Consider the following 22378-nt stretch of genomic DNA (forward strand, 5'->3'; position numbering starts at 1 on the left):
TATAAATTATATGAACTTATATATACAATCTAAATTATTTTGTCTATATTATATATAATACTATATAATGTAATATAAGCATGTGAAATTTTTCACAAATTTTATACTTTAGATGTGACATATTAAGATATGTTATTGCTTCTTTTTTAACAATCACTGAATTTATTTGCCTTTTGCTAAAATTTGTCATAAGTAAAATTGAGTGCCCTACATTTTTATACATTGATAGACTTCTGAACGTTATCATATAATTTAATATGAATTAGCACTTTTAATTTTTTTTAATGTTTATTTTTGAGAGAGACAGAGCGAGAGAAAGAGAGAGATATGGGGAGGGGCAGAGAGAGAGGGAGACACAGAATCCAAAGGAGGCTCCAGACTCTGAGCTGTCAGCACAGAGCCCAAAGCGGGGCTCAAACTCATGAACTGCAAGATCATGACCTGAGCCAAAGTCAGATGCTTAATCAACTGAGCCACCCAGGCGCCCCAAATTAGCACTTTTAAAAAAACAATTTAGACAACTATGGTAAAGAAAAATCAAATTACATAATGTAAAGAAGAAAATTCAAGCAGTATAGGGAATGTTTCATTTTAAACTCAGAAAGTATAATGTCATCCTTCAAATTCTACGGGGTAAATTGTGATTTATTTTATTGCTCTGACATTCACTGCATTCCCATTAAATGCTTGATTTATGCAAGAAGATATTTTAGAAATAACATTCATGATCAATATTAATTTGCTGATTTTTCAGAGACAGTATTTACATTCTGAAAGAGTCACACTCCCCTCCTCCCCCACAGAAAGGGAAAAACTAAAGAAGGAAGCAAGATAAAGTTATTAAATTTTCAGTCGTAAAATTAATTAGCTACGAAAAATTAAATACCTTTCATAGAAATCTAAACTTATTAATGAAATCTGTATATGATTATGCCTGAATTTCAAAAATATAAAAATGATTTTCTTAGATGTATTAACAGATTCCTAGATTTTCAAACTTTGTGTAATGTAGAATTTATTTTACCTAATAATAACATTGTCCTCTAAATGAAGGCAAAGCTGTGAATATTTAATCCAAATTTCAGGCTTTGAGATGGACGGGTATTACTACAAATGAGCACAACATAATATTGAGTCATTTTCTCTCCCTTTGTTACAGAAACTAATTCAAGGTTTTCACAAGGTATGGGGCCCTATAAAGTTACAAGATCACAAAGTACCAAAGGCTGGTTTCTCTATGTAATGAAGGCAGATGTTTTCCATTCCCAATGTACCTTTGTATATGCATTTCCATAATAGAATGACACATAATCTTCTTGTCTCTTTGATATAAATGCTCTATGAGAGTCACACCACATGGCTACATATGGTGGTTTTATAGTGGGAGTAAAAAATGGATTTCATATGTCTGTAAGGAGACCAATATATTGTAGGTTGTTGGAAAGAATGAGAGCTTACAGAAACAGTTTATTGCAAATACCACATCTTCTTTTGTTCTATGAATCCAGGCAAATAGTGAGCTGTATCATATTGTGAACTGTATCGAATACTGAAAGATATATTCTCAAGGAAAATAAGAAATAATGTGACAAACACCTACAGAAATATTGTTTTTACAGAACAAACAAAAATCCCACCAACTTTTGTGGGAGATGGATGTTCCATGAGAGGGAGGTGTATGCAAAATGACTCTCAAAAGCCAAAAGAGAGTCAAGACTTAAGAAAAAAGCTAACAAATCCAGTTTGACAAGAAATGGCTTATTAAAGGGACTTAGAACAGGTCTTGGACAGCTGCAAGATCAGTAGATGGTCACAACCCCACCTCCCTTTAGACCTGCTTTTATGGCTTTAGAGGATGGGAGTACAGGCTAGGGGACCACCCAAAGGGGAATGTTTCCCTGTAGGTGTGTGTATCATAATCAAATCTCCCAGGTAGATTAAGGATTTTATGCCCCTAGGCTGTACTTAAGGGTGTGGTTAAACAAAAGGAAAGAATGAATGTGTGTGTGACAGGCTGTGCTAAAGATTTCAGGTCATAGAACGTGCATTATGGTGCATTTGTTCAAAATGATGTTAGTCTGGTTCACACAATGGGGAAGAAAAGTTTTTTGTTTTTTGTTTTTTGTTTTTTTGTTTTTTTTCTGTATAAGATCCTTGAAAACGTATATGAGAATTTTGTAATTTGTAAATTTTGATAATCATCTACTAGCAATCTTTCCTTATAAAACTACCGACATTGGACATTGAACAATATAATATATTAAATGCAGTTGAGTGGTGTTAATATTAAGATGAGGATTCTAGTAATCATGGTCTTTCTTCGCTAAATGAGGAGAATGTAGCTGCACAGATGGCAGTATTTGAGCATTTTCAATATGTAATGAATCAGAATTAACGTTTATATATTATAATTTGTAAATTTAATTAATGATTAATTAAATTTAACTATTAATATAATTTATAAATTATATAAGCTTTGAGGTGTAAAAAAAACTCTGAAGACCAAAGTTGCTAACATTGTATGTTCCTACTTTACTTGCAAGACATGTTTTGTTGATGTGTTGCTACTTGTAATGGTATGTTTATATGATGCATTTTTCAAATGCAGACTATACTAAGTATGAAGATTGTTGGATCTTTTGACATTTTAGATCTGAATTTTATACACTTAGCTTCTGTTATGTTCTTATGCTATCTGACAAATGGTATATTCTTTTTTCCTTAACCCACTTTTTTGAAGAGAGAAATGCACCATTAATAAGAATGAAATGCCCCTAATTTTTATCTAGCAAGATGATATTAGGGAGACAGAATCATCTTATATAAGAATATTTTATGTATTGCAGTTTTATACACACACACAGACACACACACACACACACACACACACACACACACAGCAATGCACTATTTTCCTACTTTGTCCAAAGCAGATTTTGTCATTTAGAATTTCACCTTTTATCAACTAGACATGTATGTGTGCTTTTCCATAACTTTGTGCTGCTCTCTCCCTAAATACTTGCTTTAGCGTTTTCATTCATTTGAGGAGAATACTAAAGCCTAGGAGAAAGAGAAATGATTTTGAAAGTATGCACACTAATTTTCTAAAGATGAAATTTGAAACACAATTGATTATCTGAGTAGTTCTTATTGAATTTTACTTATGTGACATAATTTTCAGCATAAAACTCAGTCAAACTAGATCTACATATTGAGCACAAAGTGTAATTCATATCAGATGATAAAATATGGATGAATAATACCATTAACAAAATTAAGGTGTAACTCATTATTTGAAAACACCTTTAAAATCTACCAAAATTTGTTAATACATGAAAGCATACATAGGGTATAATATAGCATATAGTAATTCCTAATCACTGAAAGCAGGAATTAATTTGATAGAATACGTTTAGGAATTGAATTTATGATTGAATTTAATAAATGTTACTATTTAAAAATTTTCAAAAGTCACTTGGACATATTCTCCTGCAATGTGGGAAAGGCATATAAACATCCCTGCCAAGAGACCAGGCAGCCATTACTTGAACAACTTCTTTGGTAGAGTGTACTGTCTCATAAGTTTGCTCAATACAATTGTGAAGAGCTCAATAGATAAAAAGGCAGTCTCTATATTAAACCCAAATCAACTTCTTACTAGCTTCTAACATCCAATGGGTTTGACCAGAATAAATATGATCTCCCACTTATGTGCCAATAACCCCTTCTACTCTACCTTCCATGTTTTCTTTTCCAGTGAAACCATCCCCAGATTAAAAAAAAAAAGTTGGAACTACTTTATTCTTTCTCAAAATGTAATATACAGATTATCAAAGAGGTGAATTAATATATACTGATAATATATGGGGTGAGGGGTATGTGTGCATGGTAGCAGCATTTTCCTTCTCAGGCAGTTATCTTAGTGAAGATTTATTTAGAATTCCCAAATAAGGAGTTGACATTTTAGAGGATTTGATATTGTCTAAAGAAAATGTGGAATTGTTTCATCATCGGCTTTGAGTTATATTAGTTTAAAAAGACTTACAGAATTTTATTTCAAATTGTTATCAGAATTGAAGTTAATATTGCATATTCTATTTGGCAACATGTATACATATATGTACATAATTAATATACATTTACAATTAATACAAACCATCCTGAATATTTTTTATTCTAAAAGCTTTCTTTAGTGAATAATAGTAATTCACCTCCCACTTTCTAAAACTAGAGTCATGAGGGGTACCTGGGTGGCTCAGTTGGTTAAACATCTGACTTCGACTCAGGGCATGATCTCATGGCTCACAAGTTCAAGCCCCACATCAGGCTCTGTGCTGACAGCTCAGAGCCTGCAGCCTACTTCATATTCTGCGTCTCCCTCTCTCTCTGCCCCTCCCCCACTCATGCTCTGTCTCTCTTTCGAAAATAAATAAAAACATTTAAAAGTAAAAACTAAAATTAAATTAAAAAATAAAACTAGTCTCGGGGCCCCTGGGTGGCTCAGTCAGTTAAGCGTCTGACTTTGGCTCAGGTCACAATCTCACAGTTCGTGGGTTCGAGCCCCACGTCGGGCTCTGTGCTGACAGCTCAGGGCCTGGAGCCTGCTTCGGATTCTGTGTCTCCCTCTCTCTCTGCCCCTCCCCCACTCATTCTCTGTCTCTCTCTCTCTAAAAAATAAATAAACATTAAAAAAATATTAAAAAAAATAAAACTAGTCTCATGCTCATAGCTTAGAGGATGGCATAGTCAATATAAAATAACTATACTGTTACTTTCATAGATCTTTCTTCTTTTCTAAATGTAAAGCAGTATTGAGGAGAACATTTTCAAAAGAATAGATTCATAATATTTTCATAATTTAGTATTTCAACAGAATTTTTGTTTCAAAATACAACAAAGTTATGACTATTTTAAATAAAGAGTGTCATCTACTGCTTTCCAACCTTCCTGGATATTTACATTAATTTTTAGGTAGAAACATCAGTGCATACAGATATAGTGTTAAAAGCAAGCCTACAGTAGCAAGGCAGAAACTAACTGCTCACTAATCTCTCTCCTTCCTGTGCAGACAGCTGGACTACATTTGTCAGCCTCCCTTAAAATATGGTCGTGGGCTTGAACATGAAACGGGAGCTGAGGTAGTATATGCACTTCTAGGTGTCTATCATTAAAATTTCTGACACATGCCTCCTGGGGCTCACTTCCTCTCAGAAGATGTTCACAGTCAAAAGTTGAAGATGCAAGGTTATACCCTAATACTTCTATAGTGTACATTGCCCTCTGCCAATAACCTTGAGCCATCCTTCATTGTTATGTGTTAAAGAAACTTCCTATTAATCTAAGCCATTCTACATCCGAAAGCAAATCCGTATTATAAAGACACTGGGTATGATGACATATAGATGGTTAGCCAGAGATACAAAAGAACATTTAAATGTATTTGCTTTGGCTTTACAGAGTTCTTTTTGCCATATGACACCGTCAAAGTAGGAGTAAAGTAGTTATCTATTTTTAAGAGAAGGAATAAGTTGTCATGGCTTGATTCCACAGATTTAGAAGGTATACAGGCATAGGTCACTATAGAGTATAGGATGGCAACTCTACTGCCTTAGATTTTTTAAATTTCAGTTACATAATTCAAATTATTTTATAACATAGAAAGAAATTTTTAATAGAGTCTTAAAAATGAATTTTTTGTTTGAATTGTGAAATATTTATTATATTTTATTTTTAAAATTTTGATCTCTACTAATGATATTTTGGTGTTATGTAAGTAAGAACAAATTAATCTAATGATTTAGAACCTAAAAACCAGAAGCACCAAACCCCTTTTAAGTCAAATTTTACGAAATAAAAATTTATCAGGTACAAGGAATCTATGAGACATAAAATTTTCAGTCATTATCACGTTAAAATATGTCATTTCTTTGAGTATACTGTCCTTAGTTATCTTACTCTATGACAGAATTTGCCAGGTTCACCTGCCATTTTATACATTTTTACTTCCACTTGTTTACTCATTCACTTTCCCAACAGAGATAAAAGATTATATTTAAGTCATTATGTGATTTATTATGGGCAGTAGGAAACAGTCTCATCCATGATTGGATGTTCCAAGTGATGACCATATAGTAAGATAAATGGTACATGTCAGTACATAAATGCTGGACCATGTAATCTTCACTTTTAATCTCGTTGGCTCAACAAATGATGATTGAGCTTCATGCAGATTCCTGCCCTGGAAGGATAAAGGAAGACATGAACATAGTTGGAGGTGGACAGCATAGAGGAATTTATCAAGAAAATAATGTTAGTTAACTTGAACAAGTATGACCCTGAGACATGCAGAGGAAATAATAGGTAAAGCAGCACGGATTACTTACCATGTTTGAACACATGCTCTCACTTTTAAATTTTAGGCATTTTGAGGAAGGATAGGGAAATGGACTAGAAAAGTAGGAACTTATGTTACATGACGAACGGTTTAAATGTTATGTTATAGAAGAGATAATGGGGGGGGGGGTGCGCCTGGGTGGCTCAGTCAGTTGAGCATCCGACTTTGACTCAGGTCATGATCTCACAGTTCATGAGTTTGAGGCCCGTGTCGGGCTCTGTGCTGACAGCTCAGAGCCTGGAGCCTGCTTCGGATTCTGTGTCCCCCTCTCTCTCCACCCCACCCTTGCTTGTACTCTGTCCCTCTCTGTCTTTCAAAAATGCATAAACATAAAAATATTTTTAAAAAAAAGAGATAATAGAGAAGGGATATAGGAGTGTTATGTCAGCGGTTATTATGATGGAGGTTTTAGGAACTTAGTAGAGTGAAAGCCGCTCCATTAGGACAGATCATGAGGAGGACACTGTGAGGAAGAGATGCAAGCCTCAGCAAAGACAAGAAGACTGGAAACTAAAAATGTCATGGAGCTTATATTTAGGCCTCAAACATATTAATAAATTTTCAATAGCCAAGTTCATTAATTATTAGTATACTTTAGATGTCACAAAATTTTGCTTTTTCTAATGTTTCATAAAAATAGACAACAAAGATGGGAATGAGAGTAGTAAATTTTTGTTTTTATACATTTGAAGTAAGAAAATCTGGGATTTAAAAATTTAAATTCCACCACTGGAAAAAACCTTCCTTCAAATAGTGACACAATTTCCAGATTTATTGCTTGGGTTCTGTTCACATTTTCTATTCTAAAACTCCATTTACTATGGCTTCAGTAAAAATCCAGTCCGAGCTGAAACTTGGTATACAGAATATCAGCTCTGGAGCAATGGTTGCTTTTACCAATTTTCCAGAAGATTGATTTATATCGTTTTGTGTTGTATGACCGTAAAGAACAAAACAGAAAAGGATTCACTAGCTTGATATTTTACTCGGTCTGTGTTAACTCCTTTATTTCTGTCCATAGTACAATTTTCAATTTCAATTTCAATTTTCAGTGAATTTTCATCTGATTATAAACACTATTTGATTATACTATTAACAAAATATGTGGGCTCTTAATAGAATAACACTTTTATAAAAATGGATACGTGTGCCTAGATTTCCTTTTTACCTCTTTTACAATATCTTGAGGCATATTTTGATATCATACATGTCAACATACCAATCATAAGGTCTGACAAGAGTTAAGTCTTGTATCTGTGGCCCATTTGAAGACTATTAGAGCTTCTTTGACTTACATTTTCTTTCTGATTTATTAGGATATGGATTTAATTAGTAGAAAAATCATTTTGTTATATCAAAACATAGTTGACCTCACTAAAGCTTTAATTCCTTGTTCTAATTCTTATCCTTGGGGATAGTAGAGAGTTCAGCTGAAAAACACAGGGGTGAGCAGACTGCATGAGTCAAGTTGCTCAGTGAACAGTTCTAGAAAAATCAGTAGGGGAAAAGCAGAGTAGGCAGTTAGCCTGAGTCTAGGTGGACAATGTGCAGGGAGCAGACCTGTTGCAGAAGTTGGAAAACAAAGCAGAGTGCTGGTCTGGGCAACCTTAAAACAACAAAGTCAGAATCGTGGGAACGAGTCTATTATCAGGCAGCAGGCAGCAAAATAAATTTGATATTGAATCAAAGGGAAGCATTCTTAGGTACAACTTTCCCATAGGCAGAACTCAGCTTATTGTATTCAAACATCTAACTCTCTCTAGGAATCAAGTAGGGACCCTGGGTGGTAGGGACTTGAGCTGCAAAGAGAATGAAGGCTGTCACATCTATAGTTCTTGACATCCCATCATATTAGTGATGTTAAACTTCACAAAATGCGAGTTACTGGTTGGATAATTTATTTTAAGGGGCTCCTACATGGCTCAGTCGGTTAAGCATCCAACTCTTGGTTTTGGCTCAGGTCATGATCTGTTTCATGAGTTCGAGCCCCGCATCGGGCTTCTGCACAGCTGGCAGTACAGAGCCTGCTTGAGATTCTCTTTCTCTCTCTCTCTCTCTCTCTGCCCCTTCTCCACTCACATTGTCTCTGTCTCAAAATAAATAAACTTAAATAAATAAATAAATAAATAAATAAATAAATTGTATTTTTAAAACTTGTAAATGTTTGTAGTGATTGTCTTGGCTAAAGTCCATGGATGTAGGAGAGTATGCTTTTGGAAACTTATGCTAAACATTGAGAATGTAAGTAGCCAAGATGACACTTGAAATTACTTCTGTCATCCTGATATAGATTTTTTCCTTAGTAATTGTCTATAAAATATAGTTAATTATAACAATAAAGTCATTCAGTATACAATATCCATTTAGCATAAAAAATTTTCTAAAATGAAGTTAATGTATACAATTGTAGAATATTATATACAAAGGTTGATTGTCCACATATGAAATTAAATGCAACAAATTAATTACTTGCCATCTATATATCATGATATGTGTAAAGCCTCATGGAAAATACAGAGTGATATAAAATAATCCTTATTTAAGGAAGTTTTAGGTAAAGTGAGAACTAGGGAAAAATGCAAAAACAATGCGATTGTTTTGCTATATTTTAACAGTCTCTTAAAAGTGATTACATAACAAAATGTGTTTTTTTTTATCATTATTTAAGCACCATAAAGTGTGACATGAATTGTTTATTACTCACTGGAAAGCAACTAATATTTGAAAATGTTTCTGGCAAGAAGTTTGTGATCACCTCTATAAATAACATAACACTTAAGGAAGGAAAACTATTTTGCAAATATGCATAAATTATTATCAGGTTCTTAAATGAATAATGTCAGATAAATAAAATAATACTAATGTTATTTAGCTCATTTGTTTTAAAACTAATTAATATGCAAATTATTAACTGTGACCAGTAACTTTTGTTAGAAATTAGTGTAAAATGTGACTAAAATCCTCCAAGTAATTGCCTTGGGAATTTTTATTTTCCCAACATGCATCCCAAATATTCATTTGTATGATTGATGAACCATTTAAAACCAATGGTATATTGGAAAAATAATTTTTTCTAGCACTAAGTATTATTTAGTAGATTCTTACTCATTGGTCAGTGCTTCTTATTTGCAGCTATGGTTAAATTCTCCAGAGCTCAGAGTTTTGAGCCATTAGATTACCTCACCAGTGGGTGGGACCTAATAGCTGATGAGGTGTGACCACAGAGTAGCCCACTTTCCCATCAGCTCTTTTTTTAATTTTTTTTTTTATTTTTTAGATGTTTATTTATTTTTGAGACAGAGAGAGACAGAACATGAAAGGAGGAGGGTTAGAGGGAGAGGGAGACACAGAATCTGAAACAGGCTCCAGGATCTGAGCTGTCAGCATAGAGCTCCACACGGGGCTCAAACTCACAGGGCTCAAACTCATGACCCCGAGACCATGACCTGAGCCGAAGTCAGACACTTAAACGACTGAGCCACCCAGGCACCCCAATGTTTATTTAGTTTTGAGACAGACAGAGTGTGAATGGGGGAAGGGCAAAGAGAGAGGGAACACAGAAACCAAAGCAGGCTCCAGGTTCCATGCTGTCAGTACAGAGCCCAATGCAGGGCTCGAACTCAGGAACCGTGAGATCATGACCTGAGCCAAAGTCCAACACTTAACCAACCAACTGAGCTACCCCAGTGCCCCTAATTAGCTTATTTTTAATCTCTGTGGTGTGTGAGCCATTGCCTTTTATTCTTTTATTGCACATAGTCATTTCTTCTCTTCAATTATTCCTAGGGTAATGTTAAAAAATATTTTAATGAGATCTTTGAGTTTTTATTAAGTTATTTACATAACGATGAACATCTTGTGATCTTAAAAGCATTGTTTTTTAAAGATTGAATTAACTTCAACTAATAATATCACAATTCTTTACTTAGGTTCGCTATACATTTGGGACTTACTATGTGGAAAAGTTAAATAATATGGATATTCTCTGATTAGCTACTGCTTTTTGTGTTCACTTGAAAACTATAAGCTAACATGGCAATAGCTTCAGAGATCACTCATTCAGTATTTCAAATCATTTTCCAATGAACTATCACTTTGTTAAAAATTTTCATAGCATGATGTTTCTAGTTCTTTTATGCTCAACAGTGTCTAAACGGGACAATTTTTTTTCTTCTTTTTTTGGCTTCTCTCCCACAGGGGAGCCTGTGGAGATATATTCAAGAGGACTTCCTGGTTCAGTTCTTTTTCACTCTGCTCTTATCATATACAGACAGAGTATGGTTCTTAGTTTCATTTCAATAGCCATTCACTGACTACCTCCTGCGCAGATAGTGATGGTGCAGGGCGCTGAGATGGGGAAGACAAGGCTTCTGCTCACAGGGAACCCACTGAGTTATAGTATATCCCTCTTTGGACTTTTAAAGGCTTTCCTTTATTCTTTCATACTAGAAATGTTATACAGTAAACTGCAGATGACATCATAAGCATTTACAAACTTGAAAAGATAAATACTACAGAGACACGATTCATTTAAAATCTTCAGTCCAATGAGAATCTCCTTAGGCAAATAAATTATCAAGGAAATTTACACAGTAAATAGTCCCTTTACTAATTGTGTCAATTTCTTGGTTCTTGGAATTATGTTTTCAGGTTTTGAATATGTATTTATATATTTCAATGCCCTAAACAATATTCCTTATACTTCCACTCAATTATTACGATCTCTGCCCTACACTCCGCAGACGGGCACTAATTTGAGTGACTTGTCTAGGTTCCTATGGTTAATCAGGGAAAGAGTTTACATTAAAATGCAGGTGTTCTGCAGAGCCTAGTTTTCAGTCAGGCTGGTAGGAATCATGTAAAAAGTCAAAATATACGACTTGGTAGGCTAAATCAATGGGGACACTTCAGACACTAAAATATTCAGGTTCTCATCAGGATTCTAAACTCAAAATATCTTAATATATCATCGTAGATTTACTTTAAGGGACTGTACATACTACATGAAGTCATTTCAACTCATAATCAAAGATGAAAATAAATCAGGAATTATTATCCACAGGAAATCTGACTTCATGTAAGCTCCTAAAGCATGCTTTTTAATTCACAAGTCATTGCTTTTAGCTTTACTCCATGCCAATGGTCTAAATATTAAAGATTTATATTTATGTATATTGAGTAATGCAGTTTGACTTTGGTGATGTTATACAGTTTCCACAGTCTGACCAAAAAACAGTTAAATTTATTTTGCTAAGATTCACTGAAAATTGTAAGCTCTGTCTCTCTGTCAGTGGGAACTGTGTTAGAAGAAATGAAATTGAACACAGGGGGTAAGTAACAAGCTTTACCCATATAACATCATGGCAGAAACCTTAGGCTTTCCCTTTTGGTGACCTCTTTTTTGAAGAAACAAGAAATATGTGATAAATATTTTTCTTAAATAAATCACAGCTTTGAAAAGTGGTTGATATAGCCTGAGGTCTTATTGGGGAAATAACGAATCTGTGTCCCACTGTTTTCCTCTGGCAACTGAACAATGTATATGTGTATATATACATATATATATACATATATACATGTATATATATACATATATATACATGTATATATATATGTATGTGTGTGTGTGTGTGTATTAGTGCATGTTAGGAGATAGATTATGAAATAGACATTTTTTAAAAAAATGTCCACTGTATCTTAATGGAATCACAAATACAAACATAATCAGACTTGCCTTATGTTTCATATTCAATAAGATTCGTTTCAAAAATATTTGTAAGCATATGCCTCTTTATAGAATTAGAGTTAATAAAGAATGGTAGCAGAGGGACTGCAATCATTAAGGTGTGTGTTATTTGGGTATCTGGGAGGATGTTTTATTTTTTATAAATATATTTAAAATCATGAAAATTTAGAATTATCCCAAATATTACATACTGTATTATTGCCTGCTCCTTTCACAAAACACATAGGGAAGGTAGAGGCAATTCAAAAATATTTGGCACTTGGGATTCCCCTCTTGCTCTGTGGCAAATGTGTATAATAAATTTTAAGCTTTGATATCCTGACCACTCCCCTATTCCTTCAAATGTACATAAAAATTTTTAATTGAGTTTTTATTGTATATTCACACACAGTTGTGTGAAATAATAGAGAGATTTCATCAACCCTTGACCTGAATAACATCTTGCAAAGATATCACAACTAGGAAACTGACATTGATATAGTCGACCAATCTTATTTGGGTTTCATCAATTTTACATGTACTCATCTGTGGGTGTGAATGTGTGTGTGTGTGTGCACGCATGTGTATTTAGTCTTTTAAATTTTATTTCATGTGTAGTTTCATGTATCCATCACCACAGCCAAAATACAAAACGGTTTCCATCACCACAAGGATCCCCTTGTGCTATCCTTTTATAATCATATCCATGTCCCTCCCTTCCCTTCTACCCCTTACTATCCTTAACCCTTGGTAAACACTAATATTTCTAACTTTAAAATTTTATTATTTCAAGACACTATATAAATTGATCTTACGTGTATTTATAGAGTTTTTGAGTGTATTACTTTGTATATTTTCTTAGTATTTGCTCTGGATTGAAATACGTATGTGATTTACCACAGTCTACAAGTAGCAACGGTTTACCATTTGGAGTAAAGTATGGAAATCTTACTTCTTATAGACCCCTTTGTCCTGCCCATTTTTTACTTGTCTTGAGTATTCCTTCTATATTTGCTCAACATTGCATCAATTGATGTTGTAGTTTTTGTTTCAAACGTCATATAATGGAGACAACTCAAGAGAAGGATAGTCTATATTGTATTTACCCATGTTTTTGTTCTTTTAGTCATTCCTTCTTCCTTTCTGATACTCCAAGATTTTTTTTTCTGTCTAAAGAACTTAACTTTTCAAGACAGATCTGCTAGAGAAACATGTTCTTAGTTTTCCTTCTTCTAAGAATATACGTATTTCCTTTTGATTCCTGAAGGTTAGCTTCCCTGAGTAAGAATTCAGTCTTGGTATTTCTTTTCTTTCAGCACTTAAATAATGTGCCACTCCCTCTGGCCTCCATAATTTCAAATGAGAAATCTATTGTCATTTAGATTGATGTTCTCTTGTAGGTTATATGTCTTTCTCTCTGGCTGCTTTAAATTTTTTTTTTTTTTTTTTTGTCTTCCAGTTTAATTTTGATGTACCTGGATATAAATTTCATGGGGTTTATCATATTTGAGATTAGTGTGTCTTATTGATTCTGTATATTACATTTAAGTCTTTTGGAAAATTTGCAGTTTGGGACCATTATTTCTTCAAAATATTCTTTCAGCCCCAATCTCTTTCACTTATTTGAAACTTGTATGGTACCAATATTGAAGATTTGGTTATCATCCCACAGGTCTCTGAGGCCCCCTTCTTCTTTTTTTTCCCTCCAATCTATTCTTTTCTTATTATTCAAATTAATTATTAATTATATTGCCCTATCTTTAAGTTTACTAATACCATTCTCTGTCATCTCTACTGTACTGTTAAGCCAATTTAGTGAGTTTTTATTTTGGTTATTGTATTTTTGTCTTCTCTAATTTTCATCTGATTCTTTTTTTTATTATTTCTTTGCTGAGATTTTCTATTTTTTGTTTCAAGATAACTACTAATTGCTGAAGTATTTTTATGATGGCTTTTTTCAAGTTATTTGTCAGATAATTACATTTGTTTCAGCTCAGTGTTGGCGGTGTTTATTGATTATTTTTCCCCCTCAAGTTATGATTTTCCTGGTGTTTGGTGTAACCGGTGATGTTTTTATTATACCTGGACATTCTAGCTATTATGTTAGGAGACTCTGTATTCTATTTTAATTTTCTATTCTAGGAGGCAGTCACCTTGTTTAGGTTTACCCATAGAGGTCCTGGATTACATTTTCAGGTCATGGTTGAACCAACAATTGACTTTCCAGAGCTAAAGGGTGTTATTTGGTCAGCTTGAAGTGTCTATTTCTACTAGGGGTTGACCTGGTCCCCACTGTAACCACCTAAAGAGGCAGAGGAGCTTCCATAGGTCAGGCTGCCTAATGGCTCCAGCAGGGGTATGTGGTTCTCTAGCACATAGGAAGATCACTTTAAGGGCTGAGTACTTGTCAGAGATGCATCACTTCTCTTCCCCTGCTGCCCAGTTGATCACTATCTCTAGGCAGTGAAGGGGAGTCTCCAGCCCAGTGGGGGAAAAATTGCTTTCCATGGCCACTTGTAGTTAGTGACACTCCCACTTGATTCCCCCTGCAGCTAGCCCAATCTTTCCCAAAGATGCTGGCAGGACTTGCATTTGATATGTGATTAAAAAAAAAAAAATTAGTCTACCTAGGCTACCTTCTGTTGCTAGGTTGTCCTTGGGAAAAGCCAGGCCTCAATTGCCTTTTATTATTGGTTGGGAAACCACTGAGTTGCTCCTTAGATCCTAGTTTCCCTAACCAGTGCTCTTTCCTCTGAGTCCTCCTTTATTGTCTCTTGCTTAATTCTGAGCTTATAGCTGTACTTAGTTGGAAATATAATAATATTTAAAGCTTTTAATGTTTTTCCCAAAATGAATCAAGAGGAGCATGCTAAGAGATCTTCTGTGAAAAAAAAATGTAAATAAATTAAGCAAATAAATACATAAATAAATAAAGTTCTGTGGTAGAAAAGGTGGCATGAACCAAAGAAATATACTAAAAATATTTAGCAAAGGTGGTACAGTAGAGGTACCAACCAGGGCAAATTTAAACATTCAGTACCTTACAGGTGTTTTTCAGCGGAAAGTCAGCTCTGGTTGAAAGGAACTTCAACAGGTTTCTCTATTGTAGAGAAAATGCTCTTAATATGCTAATGTGAATTGTTGGTCTCTTGGAAGGAATGCAGCTATCACAGTTTTCCCAAATTTATCTGTGCATAGAAATGAAACCTGTTTATAGTTTTTTTAGATACTAGGATTCCATGAAAGCCTGTGGAGGAAAGCCCTTATTATCACCACCGACATCTACCTCATCTGAAGTATTGTACCAGATGCAATCATTTAATTAAAAAGTTATTTCTGAGAACATTAAGGAACACCTAATTCTACTTTGATTTTTTAAAAATCTGATAAAATATTTCCATACATTTAAACCTTCCTTTAATCTGTATCAGGAAATAAAATTTAGATGAGATGTATGGCCAAAGACAATATTTATTATGTTATGCTAAAAATATTTAGTCTAACAGTACTGACTTTTTCTAATGTTGCTATTTGCATTTTCAATGTTTTCTCTTTCCAGCTTTAAGGGATAACAGGATTGAGCTGGTTCGAGCTTCCTGGCATGAATTGAGTATCAGCGTCAGTGATGTGTCTCTCTCGGATGAAGGACAGTACACTTGTTCTTTATTTACAATGCCTGTCAAAACTTCTAAGGCCTATCTCACTGTTCTGGGTAAGTACAAGGAACTAACACTATGTGATCGCAAGCTACAGCAACATGAGTCAATAACAAATATATAGTTTGAGGCTCATATTAATAGATATAGTTTAATCCCTTTCCTGCTACATTATAACAAGAGGCATTTAAAAAGTCAATCACTTGCCCCATTTTAGAAAGAGACAAAGTGAGGTGTAACAGTTTGTATGGCTTCCTAAGAGCATCCATTTTGTTTCTTAGTGAGCAATACATACCAGGATATTATATATCTGGTGATCCTTTAATAAAATAACAGAATAATGATAATAATGAATTCAGCGTGTCTATAGAGTGGTCCTACGTTTAATTGTACAAGTCATTTGAAAGGGGCCTTCTCTAATCCTTATAGCTTTCAAATATGACTTCTTTGTTTATATTGGTGCATTTAAATGACCCTGACATTTCTGTGTCTTATCTTTTAATTTTATAGTTTTCTAGATTCCTAAGTGAAGTACATAATGTCAATCTATATGTAACTTGTAGCTTCTCTGTGGTTTTATTTTCTAAATACTGGGCCTTTTCCCCAAAGGTTAAAGTGACACCAAAAAGCATTACATTCATAGAGATTCAGAGGAAATAAAGTTGCAGCAAAGAGCTCTCTGTGATTCCGCAGACGTCATGGCCCAATCAGTTGAGATTGCTGCAGTTCATTGAAACACACCTGCATACTGTTAGAGGAGTTTAAGGATTGATTTTTTTTGGGAGGGGGGGCCCTAGCTTGCCTGCTTTTTTATAGATAAAGGCATAACATTGCATATAAAAGAACTAATGCATGCTGTTCTCTTAGGTAGGAATATTAAAGTTAATCCAGCTAGTGAATTGGTTTTGTACCTGCGATGTGAAATATGTTTCTTTGCAAGTCCCACTGGGACTATTTTATAAAAATCTTCATCAGCTTGCCACTACAGACAAAATATATCCACTAAAATGGAATATTTCAATATAACAACTGCCTAAGGTAACGTATTGTTCTGTAGAGAGCCACCTTGAGACCCCAACAATAGACAATGGGTTGATTTCAGCTTATTAAATGATGGTATGGCATAGATTAAAAGAAAGCATATGAATGTGAACAGAAAATAATCCAACTAATTGGAGAATGTTGACCTGTCATTTATCATAGTTGTTCTTGTTATTGTTTTAATATGCATTTCTCTTATTGGTGATTTCCAACATTCTTACATTTTATTCTTTTCAAATTGAATTAAATAGTACAATAAAGATATTTCAGTCTGTGTTTATTACTGAATGATTTTAAAAGAAATGTTAATAAACCTCTATGGCAACAAGAGAATATTATTACCCAAGAAATATGACATTTTCTATTATTTAAATCATCCATGTACTATCTCTGAATATTAGTTATCTGCTTAGCCATTGGATGACTTGGACTAGAAAAGGTAGTAGTGGTTAGCATTAAAGATAATTTACATCATGCCTCACAAAACCACTATTGCATTTCTAATACAAATGACTTCAAAACCCTCTGTGTAAGAATCAGAAAAGTATTGTTGCAGTTATTGATAAATCTCTTATTCTAAAATGCATTTTTGAACAAAGTACATAGAGGATAATAATATCTTTTTAAGCCTTAAGAATTATGAAATCAGGAACGCAAGGTGCTCTTTTATTTAAATCACAATATGCTAAGGAATAAAGAAATGTGCTTTGTGGATTTTTTCTCCCATTGCAAACACTTTACCTTCTTAAGTCCTTATACTGATAAGTCTTAAGACATACTGCGTGGCTGTTTTTGAGATTTACTAAGAGTATTTTTTGCAGGTAAAACTTTAAAAGCTACTTGGAACTAAATTCATTTTAAATGCTTTCTGGATAATACACACACACACACACACACACACACACACACACACACACTTGCATATATAAGATAGTTCCCCACCTTACCCCCATCCGGGATTTCATCTTCCACAGTTTAAGTTACACATGAATAACCTCAGTCTGGAAGCAGGTGATCCTCCTTCGGACTTCTTGTTGGGCCAATAGTAGCCTAACGTTACAACACAATGCTTACAACATTCACCTCACTTCCTCTTATCACATAGGCATTTTAACTTCTCACATCCACACAAGAAGGGTAAGTATAGTACAATAGTTTACAAGAGAGACTACATTCACATAACTTCTGTTATGGCATATTGTTATAATAGTTCCATTTCATTATTTATCATTGCTAATCTTTTACTATGCCTAATTTATAAATTAAAAATTATTATAGGTATATATGGATAGGAGGAAAAAATAGCTTATATAGTGTTCAGTACTATCCACAGTTTCAGGTCCGCTGAGGGTCTTAGGATGTCTCTCCCTCAAATAACCAGGGTGGCGGGAGGGGGGGCAGGGAACTACTGAATATACATATGTATATGTGTTTGTGTAGATATACACAATTTTATATCTCTCTATATACTATAGAGATATTTTAAGCAGTTTATTATATAACACTTTGTTATTTTCTATTGAAGTTATTGTTAATTAACAACCCATTCTAGCTTTGTGAAAGTAATAGTCATAAGAATGAATCAGCTCTGGAGATTGATGTTCCCTCCATTTGCTTAAATTTCAGGTGTTCCTGAGAAGCCTCAAATTAGTGGATTTTCATCACCGGTTATGGAGGGAGATTTGATGCAGCTGACTTGTAAAACATCTGGTAGTAAACCTGCAGCTGATATAAGATGGTTCAAAAATGACAAAGAGATTAAAGGTAAATAACAGGAAAATTTTCCCAAGTCACAATTTATGTGCTGAAACAAGTATGAAGTGTTAGATGCGGGACATTTTACATTTTCTTTTTCAAACCATAGTCTCTCTGATTAAGTGTAATTTAAACCAGATTTATGCATTTCTTAAATTAGGTAACTCTGGAAGGTATATCAATACAATCTCTGTGTGCCCCATTTTCCTCTTATGTATAACAAGTCTAACAATAATATATACATCGTGGAAAAGTTGGAGAAATGAAGGAGTTATGTATGAAAACGACAAAGATTCATGCGTGGCAATAGTGAGCACTAAGTACGTGTTAGATGCTATTATTTCCAAACTCCTCTATAGTATTTAGATTACAGACAGAAATTCCTTGAATTATGTCTTCAATTTGTTGATTTTTGGAATTACAAAATTCTGAGGATAAACTTGGCTAAACATCAATAACTGATTACTAGTAGTTCCTACAGGGGGTAAAAACTGTACTTGTCTCAGAAAAAATGCACAGTAATTTAAATATTAAGTAGAGCTCTGCTCTTCATACAACTAAATTTACACACACAAACACACACACACAACCTTTAGATGGGAAATAAATTTATAGGGGAGATGCCTTGTGAGGTTAGTAGTGGTGTTTATTTGTTTGTTGTTTGTTTTTCCCCGTGACAATGCAAGTATCTTGGACCTGATGTCACATGCACATTAAAATCCAAGAATTATTGGGGCGCCTGGGTGGCTCAGTCGGTTAAGTGGCCGACTTCAGCCCAGGTCATGATCTCGCGGTCCGTGAGTTCGAGCCCCACGTCGGGCTCTGTGCTGACAGCTCAGAGCCTGGAGCCTGTTTCAGATTCTGTGTCTCCCTCTCTCTGACCCTCCCCTGTTCATGCTTTGTCTCTCTCTGTCTCAAAAATAAATAAACGTTAAAAAAAATTTAAAAAAAAATCCAAGAATTATTTATGATGATTGTTAAAAATGTTTCCTATGTGCATAGTAATAATTTATGTATTATTCTAAAGGTAACCCGCTAGGAGATTGGTTTATGCAAACCACTCCAATTATTTTAATTTGTAATTCAAATATCTTATCTTAGATTAACAATAATTCTTACTAATGGGCATGCTGGCCCAGCAGATATGATAATACAGTATAAGATTATATTGTATAGGGCTCTACATTATATAGACGTAATTATTATATAAGGTATTATATAATATAGGATTGTCTCTATTACTAAGAAATTAAAAGGTTTATGATCTATTTAGTTATCTTCTTTTCTATTTTAATTACCCTTTGTGTATATTTTTCTCCAAACAAGGACTTACTTATAATTTATCACTAATCACTACTTTTGTTTCAGAACTTCTATTAAATACATTTTCTCAAACAAATTTTGCAAAAATACAAGCCCACAAGACACAAGTTAGACATGTTGCTATGCTAAGTTAAACTTTCAGGTTAATATAAAGCCTGATCATATATTCTGCCAGCACTCAGGAACACCCATTCTAATTCTGCCTTTAGGATATGTTTGTTATGTCCTAGACTTGGTTAGATCTTTGCTAAATGGACCATCTACACTGCTTTTAGAGTTACCATACTATGACCAAGATCTCATCCAGCCACTTTTCTGTTTAAGCACTTCTGATCAAAAGCCATAATCTGTACAATAAATTTTAAATCTGACTTCCTCGGCCTAGGAGAAAGCTCCAGTCAGTTCTTGAGGACTCTCCTTCGATTGCTATATTACCTACATTAATTCTGACATAGTTTGTTGGTTCTTCTCAATTTCTTAGCATTTTGTTTATTTTGAGGGTTTGTCTCATATTCTCATGGAGGTCAGAGACTAACATACGAGTACTTCATTAATGTTGATTGACTGTTTTTAACATTATAGCTGACGGGAATTCTATATTGTACTCAAATTTTAGAAAATGCTTTATTTTTTGACAAGTATGGCTTATGCTCTGAATGCCAAACAGATTTGATTACATCTTAGATAAGGGGGAGACTTTTGTTTATATGTAAAAACATGAAAAGTTTGATCTTATAAACATCATACTTGAAAATCATCGGGTCAAAAAAAAGAAAAGGAAACAAAATCATCTGAGTCAAGACTAGAAAAAGAAATCAAGACAAAAACCATATACAGAATATGGTTCTGTGCTACATTCAGAAGTAGTGAGGCCTCCTTTATTTCTGTATTCTCCGATGCGTGGCCATCATAGAGCACTTACTATGCCTAAACTTGCGTTCATCTCTATCGCTTTTTATTTTTTATAATTCTTTTTTTGCATGTTGATACAGTTTGTCTTCACAATTATATGGTAGACTTGCTGAGTGCATTAAACTATTTTTATAGGTGTATGTGCAAATATGTGGTGTGCAGTACTCTGCACTGAATGCATTCATTTCTCTTGCTGTCCTCTAGATATGCTCAGTGAACGTTCACTCTAAAATCCCTCAGTAAACACTCCTCACTGAAAGGACCATTCCATCCTTATCTTGCACTCCTGTCTTTTCAGAGATCAAAATCTGACTTCCTATTACCACTTAACAATTTTTACTATAATATCACTTGACACTGTTTAAAGACAATCCCTGGTGAAAGCAATGGGAAAAGATAAGCTAATCAAATCAAATCAAATTAAATTGAATAAGAAATTGTTAAAATGCTGCTTCCTGATTACCAAGAATTCTATAATGCATGAGTTAAGAACCAAATGAAGAAAATAAGAACTTTGACCTGGACATATTTAAGATACCTTTAGGGATGATAAACAAGTTGTGGAGAATGTTTCCATCTACAGAGGAATGTGTAACTGATGTAAATCCTAGTTATTACAGTCAATAGAGAAGATTATTTTCTTATGTTTAACTAAACATTGGCCAGTTCAGCATACTGACATTGTGTTAAGTTTCAGACTCTATAAAATGGATATGACTTCTGAGTTCAGACTCTATATAATGGGTATGACTTCTGAGAAAAATGAGTCGTTTTTCTGTTTTTTTTCTTTTTCCTCCATCATGATCTAACATATGAATATAATTTCCAAGTTTCTGTATAAAAGTTGTTTGATTATGGAGCACTGGTTCTCAAACTTTAGCTGGTATCATCACCTATAAGGCCTATTCAATCTCAGATTATATGTCCCTGCCCCCAGATTTTCTGATGAAGTAGGACTCTATTGGAACCTGAGAATATGTTAGCACTGGGTTACTTACATGTGTGAGTGATGCTGATGCTCCTGTTTGGAACTGAGTTGGTATAGAGAACATAAACTTAAGAACTTATATAAAAGCCTTGCCTCTGTCTCTGAACTTCAGTTTTCTCACATACTAGTGAGGATTATAATGTTTTCCTAAACGTCCTATTGCAAGGGTTGTTTTGAGCCAATATGTGTAAAGTGTTTTCACAATATGAGGAATCACTGAAACCATTTTAGATGTTATTACTATTACTATTATTATTATTATTATTATTATTATTATTATCTTCAGCAAACCGTGATTAATGAATTGTAGCAATCCCTGAATTTGTCCTAGAAATATAAACAAGTAAAACAAAATCATTCCTTTAGGGTATTCACATTTCGATGCTGGACATATAAATCTAAGATTTAACAGGTATAGTAATAGATACATGAACTGGCTCTAGATTTTGCACCAAAAAAGAAGCAGAGATCAGCCCCACTTTGTGGGAGAGGTAAAGACTTAACAATTCATTGATGAATAACAGGCACTCAGTAAATAGCTGTTAAATGAATAAGTAGATCTTAAACAATGAATCAAACTCATC

The 22378-nt window shown here is 34.0% G+C and overlaps 1 protein-coding gene across 3 annotated transcripts in view; it reads left to right on the forward strand.

The window, feature by feature from the left end:
- Positions 1–22378, forward strand: part of CADM2 (cell adhesion molecule 2) — a 1075089-nt gene that overhangs the window by 869117 nt on the left and 183594 nt on the right. For all 3 annotated transcript variants that reach the window (XM_081796571.1, XM_081796570.1, XM_081796572.1), the window contains 2 exons: positions 15679–15831; positions 18443–18580. In XM_081796571.1, the coding sequence (XP_081652697.1) occupies positions 15679–15831; positions 18443–18580 (291 nt within the window). The remainder of the gene's footprint in view (positions 1–15678; positions 15832–18442; positions 18581–22378) is intronic.

Source organism: Panthera onca, chromosome C2, assembly GCF_046562875.1.
Source record: "Panthera onca isolate mPanOnc1 chromosome C2, mPanOnc1 haplotype 2, whole genome shotgun sequence".
Classification (NCBI taxonomy): domain Eukaryota; kingdom Metazoa; phylum Chordata; class Mammalia; order Carnivora; family Felidae; genus Panthera; species Panthera onca.